This window comes from Rana temporaria, chromosome 3 (genome assembly GCF_905171775.1).
Source record: "Rana temporaria chromosome 3, aRanTem1.1, whole genome shotgun sequence".
Taxonomy (NCBI): Eukaryota; Metazoa; Chordata; class Amphibia; order Anura; family Ranidae; genus Rana; species Rana temporaria.
Window position 1 is genome coordinate 341,623,894 of NC_053491.1, and position 13,529 is coordinate 341,637,422.

The 13,529-nt window shown below is 40.1% G+C and overlaps 1 protein-coding gene across 4 annotated transcripts in view; it reads right to left on the reverse strand.

The window, feature by feature from the left end:
• GRIA1 (glutamate ionotropic receptor AMPA type subunit 1) overlaps positions 1-13,529 on the reverse strand; it is a 445,232-nt gene that overhangs the window by 85,720 nt on the left and 345,983 nt on the right. For all 4 annotated transcript variants that reach the window (XM_040345114.1, XM_040345115.1, XM_040345112.1 and 1 more), the window contains exon 11: positions 3,578-3,948. In XM_040345114.1, coding sequence (XP_040201048.1) covers positions 3,578-3,948 — 371 coding nt within the window. The remainder of the gene's footprint in view (positions 1-3,577; positions 3,949-13,529) is intronic.

The following is a 13,529-nucleotide window of genomic DNA, read 5'->3' on the forward strand; positions in this document are numbered from 1 at the left end:
ATGTCTTTTTACTCCTCCAGTGTCTCTCATTCTGAAATTCAAAAGTTAGGGTTACTAAACCCAGTAATATGAAAATAGTGCATGCGTCCCCCCACAGTGCCCACAGCTTATAAATCTTCTTTTTACATTAAAATACTGCCACTATATACAGTACTTTTTTGAATGATCTGTATACCACGGTTACATGATAAACTGCAAAGTTTCTCCAGTGCTGAGCATTCAGGAAGGTGGAGATTCCACTGCAGCCTGTATACACGCCCACATGTGTAATGCCAATATCATGTGACCTGGCTAGCTCTGCTCAGCATAAAAGAGAACTGAGCATGTGCAGGTCGGCTACTCTACCTGTGTTAGCTGGCCTTCCCCAGATAGATAGTACAGGGAGGGGAAGGTCTATGCATACAGGATAAAACAGCCTTTTTACACAATGCAGAGGATTAACCCCTTAAGTTCCACATTGAGTATAACAAGCATGCTATGCTGCATATACAGACTGATTTTACTGTTGTGTGTTTAGTAACACTTTAAGTTTAAGGGGGTTGTAAAGATTCGTGTTTTTTCACCTTAATGCATCCCGGGGGGCGGGGCCAAGTCATACACCCGGCAGCTATGGCCACCGACTGTATCACATAGGAGCGCGCCCGCAAGCTAACCCCCTTGGGAGAGCGCTTCCCAGAGGGGGGTTAGCTCTTGCGGAGAGGAGCCGAGACAGCCGCCGAGGGACCCCAGAAGAGGATGATCAGGGCCACTCTGTGCAAAACAAACTGCACAGTGGAGGTATGTTTGTTATTTAAAAAAAATTAAATAAACCTTTACAACCCCCTTTAACCCCTGTGCTCAAGTGACAACAATTTGAAATTAGTATACATTTCAGAAATAAACTAATAGGAAAATACAAAAGCCTCCTGCACTTGCAGTTGCACAGGACTAAATCCTCCTGCTCTTGTAGTCACACACGAGTAATGAAACCTCCTGCTATTGGAGTTGCACAGGAGTAATAAAACCTCATACAGTTGCACAGGCATAATAACAACACATGTACTTGCAGTTGCACAGGCATAATAAAACCTCCTTCACTTGCAGTTACACAGAAATAGAAAAATCTCCTGTACTTGTAGTTGCACAGTATTAATAAAACCTCCTGCACTTGCAGTCACATATGAATAATAAAACGTTCTGCACTTGCAGCCACATATGAATAATAAAACCTTCTGCACTAGCAGCCACATATGAATAAAAAAACCTTCTGCACTAACAGTCACATATGAATAATAAAACCTTCTGCACTAGCAGCCACATATGAATAAAAAAACCTTCTGCACTAACAGTCACATATGAATAATAAAACCTCCTGCACTTGCAGTCGCACAGGAATAATAAAACCTTCTGCACTTGCAGCCACATATGAATAATAAAACCTTCTGCAATAGCAGCCACATATGAATAAAAAACCTTCTGCACTAACAGTCACATATGAATAATAAAACCTTCTGCACTTGCAGTTGCACAGGAATGACAAAACCTCCTGCACTTGCAGTTGCACAGGAATGACAAAACCTCCTGCACTTGCAGTTCCCCAGGCATAGTAAAACTTCTTGCACTTACAGTTGCACACCAATAGTAAAACTAGGGCTTTTTTCTCGAGAACACAGGAGAACGCAGTTCCGACACCTCCAGCACTGAATATATGTAATGGCAAGGGGTGTCGGGTGTGCTGGAGGGTCTATTGATGCTGGAAGATATTTTGTCACTGGTGGGGATACGTTTTTTGTGAGGGTTTGTTGTTACTGGTGGGGGATCTTTTGTTGCTGGGTGGTTGCCACCTTTTTTTCAAGTCAAACCCGAACACTTTAGTGGCACACAGCAATTTTTTTTATAGTTTAAACTATAAATATATTTTGCAATGAAATAAAATTTCTAATCATATGAAGTTAATCACAAGAGTCCACCTTTACATCAGAGTCCACAGAGTTCCCCTTTTACATCTAAACTCAAGTTCCCTGACTCTGCAGACTCTGATTTAAGTTTGTGTGTGTGTGGGGGGGGGAGGGGGGGGTTGTTAGTGCTGGATTTGGGCAGTGTGAAAGAGAGCTTAACAGACACTCTAGGTTTAGACAACTGCAACCAGCAACCCTGCTGGGAAGCCAGAGTCCAGTCTGAATAATGTGTCCGGGTTTCAGGCAGTCTGAAACCCTGATGCATGATTCCAAACCCAAACTGTCTGGGTGAATCCCGGACAGGTGGCAACCCTAGGTCTTATGTTGCTGTTTTGGATCTACTGTTAAGGGAGAGGACTGTTGTTGCTCGCTACTGGAGGGTGTTTTGAGGGAGATCTGTTGTTGCTGCTGGTGGGTACTGTTTCTGGGGTAGATCTATTGTTGCTGGAGGTGGTATGCTGTGTAGGGGGTCAATTGTTGTATGGGGGGAACTATTTTTGCTAGGGGGACCTATGGGTGCTGGGGGAGTCTGTTGTTGTGTGAGGGACCTATTGTTGCTGGGGGGGTATACAGTATATTATTGCTGGCTGCAGGGGATCTATTTGAATGCCTTCTTGTTATCATTAACAAACTCCATACACATTATTTAGCACCACAAAATTATACTTGGTTCTGTATTCTCTGAGAGGGGCAGTACTGGGTTATTGGGTAGGGTTGGAGCCAAGAGACGGTGCTCAGAGGAGGGTAGGGGCAGAGGCAAGGGGGGAGTTAGAAGGGGGGAGTTCCTGCACCTATTCTCTGAGAAAAAAAAGCCCTGAGTAAAACCTTCTGCACTTGCAGTTGTAATAAAACCTCCAGGACATGCAGTTGCTCAAGTATTGTAAAACTTCCTTTGCTTTTAGATAGATGCACACTGATAATAACTATCCACAATCAAAGATGTATACTAATAGTAAACCACTCTGCACATTTGTTTGTACACTGATCGTAAAACCTCCTGCACTTTTAGTTGCATATTGATAGTAAAGTGTGAGAGACCCAGAAAGCTTAATAAGCTAGTAATTAAATCCTGTATTAAAGTGCCCCCTCTCTCTCAATGAAGGAACACAGGGGGCACAGCAGACAGCAGCACTGTCACTCTGGGATGGAGGAGAGTGTTAGATGTACAAGCAGATTTAAATACAGTAACAAATTGAAGACAAACTCCAGATCAGACTTTCTAATCAGTTACAGAAAACATTTTTTTTTGGGGGGGGGGGGGGGGGGTAATGGTTATACATAAATAAATAAAAGCTGATAAGTGTAAGCACTCCTTCTATTGTTAAATGGTTTGTCTAATCCCTGTAAACTGATACATCTAGAGGAAATCTGGATCACTAGATGAAAATAGAAAAAAACAAAACAAATGCAGCCATTCCATATAAGAATTGGTATGCTACAATATAATAAATGTTTGCTTTTGGGGTTAATACTGCTTTAATACATACTGTACATAAATGCATTCATTGCTTTTTAAATTTGTCTGCAGCTCAGACTTAAAAGTCAAATTTGTCATATTGTAACCAAAGATAAAAATCTAAAAAATGTACTTAAAAAAAATGAACACTTTTTAAAAAAAATACATGCATGGTTCAACTCACCTTGGGGAAATATCGCACCCCTGTTGCATAAATGCTCCGAGTGAAAACCAGAGGCTATTAAATATCCCAAATTCATTCGAATGGTCTGTAGAAGGTGGCTCTCTTCCCTCCTCATATTCTTCATTGTGCCATTCATATGGACTAAACCGACTGACTAAAAAGAGGACCACACTAACTCCAATGTAGGCAAACACTATGCACATCCAGATCTCATAGGCCAGTGGATCCAAAAAAGAGAAGACACCTGGTTTTGACTTCTGAGGCTTCTTAATCATAATGGATATACCCAAGCTCATAAAAGGTTTGGAAAAGTCAATAACTTCTTCTCGGACCAGAGTGATTGTCAACGGGGCCACCGCAAGATCCGCTCTCTGAAAGCACAGGGATAAGCACAATTAATATTTTTCAGAACCTTTTTTTGATTGAATTTTATTTAACTAAAATGGTTATGAGAAGTAGGTCCTTAAGTAAGTAAATTTTTTGTTAAAAGTATGTTGTGGGTAAAAAGATACATGGGATGATTTACGAAATCTGGAGAGTGCAAACCTGGTGCAGCTGTGCATGGTAGCCAATCAGCTTCTAACTTCAGTTTGTTGAATTAAGTACCGGCTCACACAGGGGCAACCCGACTTACAGCATGACTTTGCAAGGCGACTTCAGCGTGACTTGGAGCAACTTACAACACGACTTAAAGTTGCCTCCAGGACAGGCCACTTTGGCTGTGGCCAATCACAGAATAATCAGCTCTGTGGGAGGGAGGGGTTTGCCTGAGTAAACCATTTTCATTTCCTGTAAAGTTGCTTCAGTTTAGACAATGATCTGACTTTGGAGGCAACTTCCATTGAAATTAATGGGTGCAAGTTGCCTAGAAGTCGGATTGAAGTAGTACAGGAGCCTTTTCTGAAGTCGGAGCAACTTCAATAGTGTACATTAAGACGGCTCTCATTCACTTCAATGGAATTTCTCATGTCGCGTGACTTGGGGTGACACAAGTCGGATCCCAAGTCGCTGTAGTGCATGACATTGTAGAGTCCAATTACATTGCACATACACAAACACACTTCATAATAAAAAAATGCTCAGTTAAAACAATAAAGGAATAAAAAAAATATAGAAATTATTTGAAGCCAGCTTCCAGGTGCTTCCTGTAGAGTTATCACTGTAGAGCAGGGATATGCAATTAGCGGACCTCCAGCTGTTGCAGAACTGATGGGACTTGTAGTTTTGCAACAGCTGGAGGTCCGCTAATTGCATATCCCTGCTGTAGAGTCTTGGGGGAGTTCCAGCTATGCTCTTTTGGGATTTGGGATTTTGGATCCTTAGCTTTTTCAGGATTTTGGCTATGGCCTTCTCTTGGCTAGACAGGTGCACCAGAAGCTGGATGTAAGGTATTTTTACATTTTGTATTCAAAAATGTATTTTTTTCTTGCTTTCACTAAATGTTTTTCTTCAGGGGCGGGGCTGAAAAATTAAGCAAATCTTGCAATTTCATGCAAGAATTGCTCTAAAGTATATATATATTTTTAATTAATTAAAGAAGTGCAGAGGCTTCTATTACTGATCTCAATCTAAGAGAAGCTTGATCTACTTTCCTAGCTCAGGCTTCAATACCCTACGAATCACTGACTTGACTAGGATTTTCAGAAGTCAACAATAGCAGTCTTCACGCTTTTTTTCAATACAGGTTGCCTTTAAGACTTTCCAGACATTGTATTAGTAAAATTATATCATTGCTAAATCTTCCAGACAGCAGCCAAAGTCTCATGCTGTTAGCAATGTTTGCAAAAAACATCAGGAATTCAAATCTTTACATAACAAGCAGCTTTCTGTCAAATTTGATATTCTACGACATGCTACTAAAAAATGGCTGTACATGCTCTTTGTCATTCTAATGAAAGGTGATAGTACATTTTGCCTCTTGGTTATCAGGGTCAGTATACAGCTTTCAGCAGTCAATACTCTCAATATTATCATGCAGAATAAAATATACACATGCACTAACTCACAGAAACAGAATTCAAATGCAAGTCCTTTTAGAAGTGGAAGAAGTGCATTTGAAGGGCTAGTTCACTTTAGTTGTATTATTCAGTTTTAAGTGAACACTAATTAAATAGTCCTGGTGATTTATACATTGACTTTTTGTTTTGGTGATGCAGAACAAAGCAGAACAAAGCAACAGGTTCTCTTTAATGCCATCCTTTCTAGCTATCTAACTGATTAACTATCTAGCTAACTTATCTTCCTTTAGCTCTCGACTGCTCTTTTCAGTCACTGGGAGCAAAAAGGCATTGGCCTTGTGTAAGCTCTGAATTCCTCTGGTCAGAGCTTAAACAGAAAGAAAAAAAGGAGGGCATACCAAACTAGTGCATTATCACTTAAAAGTTTTATTAAAAATAGAATAAAAGCCATTATACTACTCACAAAAGGAGCCTAGGTAATCGTTTTTCAGATAGTTAAGCTGGATCTCATGGTCCACCTAGGCTCTGAAGAAAGGGGTACGCCCTAGAAACGAGTCAGCCGTCCAGACGTTTGAGGTATCATTTGATCCTCCTTGTCATCAAGTCTTGCTGGCAGGTGCCATGAGATCCAGCTTAACTATCTGAAAAGCGCTTACCTAAGCTCCTTTTGTGAGTAGGATCCTTGCTTTTATTCTATTTTTAATAAAACAACTAGTTAAGCTGGATCTCATGGCACCTGCCAGCAAGACTTGATGACAAGGAGGATCAAATGATACCTCAAACGTCTGGACCATTGACGCGTTTCTAGGGCGTACCCCTTTCTTCAGAGCCTAGGTGAACCATGAGATCCAGCTTAACTGTCTGAAAAGTGCTTACCTAAGCTCCCTTTGTGAGTAGGATCATTGCTTTTATTCTATTTTTAATAAAACTTTTAAGTGGTAATGCACTAGGTCGGTGCACCCTCCTTTTTGTCTTTCTTTCTCCAGCCATATGAACACCCATTGTTCTGAGGAGGGCTGCAAGACACTAGACCTTGCCTTAAGACTAAACTACACTACCTGGGTTTGGCGAAACACCAGAGCGCAGGAGAATTTTGTTTCAGAGCTTAAACAGGGCTGAGGATTCTGTCATGCATCCACGTGACAGCACTGGGCCAATCACCAGCTCTGTCACATGGGAAGAAGGGGAGTGAGTCACACTCTCCTCTATACTTGGAAGTACCTGATATTTTCTTTTCTCCCACCAGCTAAATGGAAAAGGTGGACTATTCAACAAAGGTGAGTATTAGTGCCTATGTTGTTAAAATAAACCTCTTGATTTGCCTTGCATGACCAAAAAACTCTTTAGGGAAACCCTCTTGGATAGAGTACATTCACCAGAAAAAAATTGAGAAATCCACTATTCAATCTTATTGCTAACTTGTAATAATGTTTCTGGATTCTCCTGAGATCGTGTCTTTGTTCCCTTCAAATAGTGAAGCTTCCTTTTACTCCCTCTTGTTCATTTCCATATCAAAATCAATAAAAGTTTTGTAAATAAAGACTTAGGATGCCGTAGGGAAATCTCTTCCCAGACATCTTGACTTTTGACTCTGCTCTGGCCACATTTTATCTCACTGAGCTTTTCGATGACCAATAATAACTAGTAATGGCACCTGTCTTCTTGCTGGGAAAATGCAGAAAAACAAAAACATGCCATGTCAAACAATTGTTTTTGAGCATTACACTTTTGCAGTAAGGTTATTATCTAGTACAGTGATGGCGAACCTTGGCACCCCAGATGTTTTGGAACTACATTTCCCATGATGCTCAACTACACTGCAGAGTGCATGGGCATCATGAGAAATGTAGTTCCAAAACATCTGGGGTGCCAAGGTTCGCCATCACTGATCTAGAAAGTTTTGAGGTAATCAACCTGCTAAAATTTCTGAGAGTTTATAGAGGTTAGAGGTTGACTGTACCCAGTAGGTTTCTCGGAAAACGGTGTTTTTTTTTTGTTTAATATGACCCGGTCAGCACTTAAAATGAACTAAAAATAAAGTACCTTGTAAAATAAAGAGCTTTACATGTACTTATCTAGTAGGTGATGTGTTGAAAGCATGCTCTCTTAAAGATCTCCCGGTATTGCTGCTATTTGACACAGCTCCGTGTCAGATAGCTTGTCACCTACTGGGCACTATAATTACTCTCGCTGACCCCTCTGTCACTGCAGGACACAGTAGTAGTGTTTAGGGGTTGATGGAAGAAACCACAGCTAACATCAAGGGGCACACTTATTAAGCAGCCTCCACCCCTGAAAAAAAATCCCCTATGGAAGCAATAATAAAGTAGAACATTTGAAAAAAAAAATCTTTACACTCCAGCTTCTTACTGCTTCTTGTGATGTCAATGGGGGAAAACAGGGGTTCCCAAATACCACAAGAAGATGCTGCAGCACTGTGCAGATGTGCATTCCCATGGGATTTGGAATCCTTAGCTTTCATAGATTTCCACTAGAAAGACAGTGATGCCATTATTAATGAAAGCAATGTAGATTGCAGATTTCACTGAGCATATTTTTATTCAGTGGGTGATCAGCCTCAACATAAGCAAACTTTGCATTTTCATGCAAGGTCTACTTTGAAGCCCAACCCCCAGGCTCCATGACCCCCCTCCCCAAGATGTCCTCAGAACCACTCTCTTATGCCCCGTACACACGATCGGAATTTCCGATGGAAAAAGTCAGACTTTTTCCATCGGAAATTCCGACTATGTGCCCATCTGAGTTTTTCCATCGGATATTCAGAGGAATTCCGTCGGAGTTTACATAGAGTACATGTTCTCTTTACTATGATGGAGTTCCGATCGTGTGTACGGGGCATGACTCTCTCCATCAATGTGAGTGCAGAGTGGGGGGCCGTGATGTCCTACACTCACAGTATTTCCTTATTGGAGACATCTTGTGGCAAACAAAAAATATTGTTTTGGGGGACAGCTCTGGACTGTTATGCCGCTTACACACTATCAGAATTTCCAACAACAAATGTGCGATGTGAGCTTTTGGTAGGATATTCCGACCGCGTGTATGCTACATTGGACATTTGCTGTCGGGATTTTCGACAACAAATGTTTGAGAGCTGCTTCTTTTTTTTTTTACTGACAAAAGTGCTCGTCGGAAATTCCGATTGTCTGTATACAAAAATCCTACGCATGCTTGGAATCAATTTGACGCATGCTCGGAATCATTGAACTTAATTTTTCTCGGCTCGTCGTAGTGTTGTACCTGACCGCATTCTTGACGTTCGGAATTTCTGACAACATTTGTGTGACCGTGTGTATGCAAGACAAGTTTGAGCCAACATTCCGTCAGGAAAAAAGCCACAGCTTTGTTGTCGTAATGTCCGATCGAGTGTACGCGGCATTAGTATTGCAGCCAGAGCTGTTTTTTTAATGCTCCCGGGGACAAAAATGTCAGAGGTTAAGCTTTAAAGTCCAACTCCAGCCAAAACAGTTTTTGGTTTCAGAGGGAAGAAGGGTTAGAACTTTGAGCTTTTTTTTGCTGTCTATGGCCTTGTTTGGGAGATGTCATCTGACTTCAAGTCTATTTGATGCACTATATTGACATATAGTTTTCACATGATACATGTATTTATACCATCTTTCAATCACGATTTTTGGTTGTTACTTAGTTTCTAGCGCTGCATTTTTTTTTTTGATGTATGTCAAATAAAAAGTATAAAAGGAAGAAATTCCCCCATACAGAGACCATAACAGCAATTAAAAAAAATATTCAAGAAACTTTGTGAAGATTTTTGTTGCCAACAGTGTCCTCATTAAAGGCCAACTAAAGCGCAATAACCTTATCATGGTTAAAGCAGTTAAATATTCCTTTGCTGCAAAAGCCACCTCCTGTCATGTTAATTTTCTTCCACATCCCGCAAATTTACTTTTTTAAATGCTGGGATTACTACAGCCCCTACTGTACTTCCGGACTGCTCTAATGTAAGTGTTGCAGGTCTCATAGGCCTCTGCTCCCCTCTGCTCCTGGCCATTCACAAAACACAGAGCCCTAGGTTTTGATTTTTGAATGGCCAGGAGGAGGAGACAGGACATGACCCCAGCAACCTCAGTTGAATTTTGAGAGGATTTTGCTCACATCCGGTCCAGATGATGGATGTCAGACAGAATAGGAAATGAGAGGAAATCCCAATGGGGGCAAAAACAGCATTAAAAGCAGGACAACACAAATCTGCTCGATGGGACACAAACTGCATTTAGCTGACAGAGGTTCTAACTCTTCCTCATTATATCCATGAAAAAAAACTATGTCTGGAGCTGAGCTTGACAGTCAAACAGTTTTACTCACATAAACTATCTTGCAATTCTCCTTGAATTTAAGTGTGACCCATCGTGTTAAAACAGGCAGAGTTTTTTTTTTTTTTTTGCAGTTAAGACACTTGAGATTTGATAATTCCTAATAATTTAGATTAATTAAACCAATTTCTATGTGTGCACTAAAGGGCAAGCTAAGCTTTGCAGAGATTCACAAGGAAAAGGCACTATATTACCCTTAAGGTTCACTGTCAAAGACGAGTGCTGAAATACTGCACCCACTGAGACAGAACATGTGAGAAAGGGAAAGGTTACCAAAATGGCTGTAGGCCGCAACCCAGGAACCATACTGGGGTTGCCATGGTTACCAGCTCCCATCGAGGGAGGCGAAGCAAGAACATGTCCATAGCCGTAGGGGGGCAAAGAAGAAGAAAAACTGTGGAGGGAAAAGGGAGGGATGTGCTGAGCAGACTTTGGGAACAGAGATAGTAATCAGTCAGGCTGTGCTGTATAAACTCCAATTCGTTGTGTAAACTGAATTAATAAATAACGAAATGAGCTTCCCTTTCCCTTCTCAGTCTTCTGTTGGGAAACTGCTCATAATAAAATAAAAATGAAGCTTTTGAAGTCTGTAGAAATAAGTTTATTAGGGATAGGTATACCTAAGTAATTTACACAATTTAATACAATAAATGATCTTAGAGGGGACATGGCTTGCGGATTCTTTTTTTTTTATTAGAGTTTTAATCTGTTTATAAAGAACATTATTGTAAAAATTATTTTAACTATTCTCTGTTGAAGGGGTACTCTATGGTAATAATACAATCTTTAATGCAATCTTTAAGTAGTCTGTGACACATATATTATACAGACTACATTATAACAGCAGGAAGTTCAGCCAGACTTACAATGAAGGTTGTTTTAGAGTGTAGTTTAAGCCCAAAACTGTTATTCTAATTAAGGATTAAGTGGGAAAGGGGTAGTATCTCTATTACATTTTTATAGTTGTCTGTGCCCCCAGTAGTCTTGGGGACTTGGTGACCCTCGTAACAATTTTGAGTTGTCATCTGAATAAAAAAAGTGGGTAAATCTTCCACGCGTTCCAGTGAGAACTGCCTAAGAGGATATATATATACCTCACTGAAGGGCAAGAGTTACAAACTATTCTCTACTTTATCTGAAATGTAAGAAAAAGATCTTTAGATATGCTCAATTTTTTTTTTTTTTTTATCTACGGGTGGTTCTGACTATATATATGTTTTGGGTCCTGGTGGCTCAGGAAGCTGAGTGGATAACACTTTCACCTTACAGCAAAGGGGTCCTGCACTTAAATCTCACTTGGGACACCATCTGCATTGAGTCTGTATCCTATCTTTGTGGTTGCATGTGTTTCCACCAGGTTTACTATTTCCCCTAATATCCATGAAACTGGCAGGTTATTTGGTATCTGATTAAACTGGCTGTTGTAAAATATTCTTCTTCTCCATGACCAACCCTAATGCCCCGTACACACGATCAGGCTTTTGCCCGGCCAAATCACATCGGAATTCCGACGGAATTCCATCGGGGTAAAATAGAACATGTTCTATATCTAAACTCCGACAGAATTCATCGGATGAAAAAACTCAGATGGGGCTACACACGATCGGAATATCCGATTGAAAAAGTCAGTCTGACTTCTTCCAACGGAAATTCCAATCGTGTGTACAAGGCATAAGAAGCTAGGGAAGAAAAAAGTAGGGTTGGACACCACCATATCCTACAAACCCCAAAAAAGATGACAGATATTAGAGTATTTATTAGATAAAAATATTTATTTTTTCTTGTCATTTAATTTCCATTTTCAATATCATATGGAATGGTTGAAAACCCTGTCAAGTTTTTGTATTTAACTTCTTGTCCTATAGACACAACAAGAAGTGAGAACATCTCTCCAAAGCGAGGGAATCCCTTTCTTAAAAAGTTGTCACTAGAACAATTGTCCTCATTAGATGATTTTGCCTCTACTCCTATTATCTAAACAACTCAAAAATTAGAATTTTCTCTCACATTCTGTCCTAGTGACAGTGGTCGTCAACACAAAAAAAGGGTGCATACCCTAATAGGGACACAGACCGCAATAAAGACCTTCCCTTCTTAACTTCATCCTGAATTTTCTAAAAAGTTTTGTCTTTAGATGCATTTTGCAGAAACAGGAGCATTGTTTCACAGGGTGCATCTAAGTCCCTGGTATCAAAATCAGCCAGGCCAATCAACCACAAGCAGTTATATTTTATAATTCAGTAATGTCTTTTGCTTGTCAGTAATGTCTCTTGATTCCCAACAAGTTCTGTCTCAGCTTTTTCTTAAATGGCAGGTTCACTTTAACATCAAAATATATTTGCCAGTTCTGCTTCCAGCAGTGATCTATAGTCTAACTTCGCCCTGACATTTATTATTATATATACACAGTACTACACTATCAATATCAATCTTGCATAAGGTGAACACACAGATGGAAGCATTTTATCACAAGTGTCAGCAGAAGTAATAATGATGCGGAACCGTCAACGGTAAACTGCCAGAAAGACATATATCACTGGATATGGTCAAAGTTATTGCACCATTTGATGTTAGGTGAAAGTGTATTTGGCCTCATTAACTCTGAAAATTGAACCTATGTGCCCAACTGCACTTGCAACCATAGGACCTCATTATATCAATTATGGACCTAATGTTTTGTGCAATTTTGGTTGAAGGTAAGTCAGACATAAATGTAATAATATACAGTATAGTCTGAATACAAATCGACTTGAAATTGACTCTGCATTGCCAACTAGTGATGAAATTAATGTAGAGACTTTGCAAATTTTGTAATTAAAATAGATGTGCACCCAAGCAATAAAATCTCATACAACATTTAATATATTGCAATTCCAGTTTCTTATCTAGAGCTTTCATTACTGATCCTTATTATTCAGGCACTTTCTGTTTGGGCTTTACAACTGATTCTCAGTTGGGTTCCTGCCTTGTCAACCTGTCACATACACGAGCCTGCAAGTGCCCATGCCGAAACATTACACAGGCAGCTCACTTATCTCCCTCCTGTGGTCAGAATGCAAATTACTTATGAGTTAATGATGGTTGAAACTTTGCCCCTCTGTTGGTTATTCATTGCTATTTAACGCGGAGTTCCACCCAAAAAAAGGACTTCAGCTTTAAGTACTCGCGACCCTCTGACATGCCACATTTGGCATGTCATTGTTTTTTTGGTGTTACAGAACACTTTTTTGCTGGCACTTAATGGAAGTGCCTTGTATGTAAGAGTGATTCTTCTTGTTTTCATATTAAATGCATGCCAGCAGAGAGCACTAGATATTTCTTATTTTATTTGCATATATCGGGATATTGGGACGCTGATGATCTTATGCTGCGATCCCCTGTATATTAGCTGATGTGGTGATCCATGTGCTTTGCACTCTGAAGAGGTTTATTGCTACTCTCCAGGATTTTGCCCGTAAGGGAAAGCCTTTTTGACCATTTGCTGACTCAGGGGTCCTATCATTAAGGTGAGCGGCAAAGAGGGTTTTATGGTGGAGGTCACACTCCTGGCATAGATTTTCAGTCTTCATTGATGCATACTTTTTGGAATCATGATTTTTATGTGAACTTTTTTATGATTTTCCCTTTCTTTAATGTATTGAT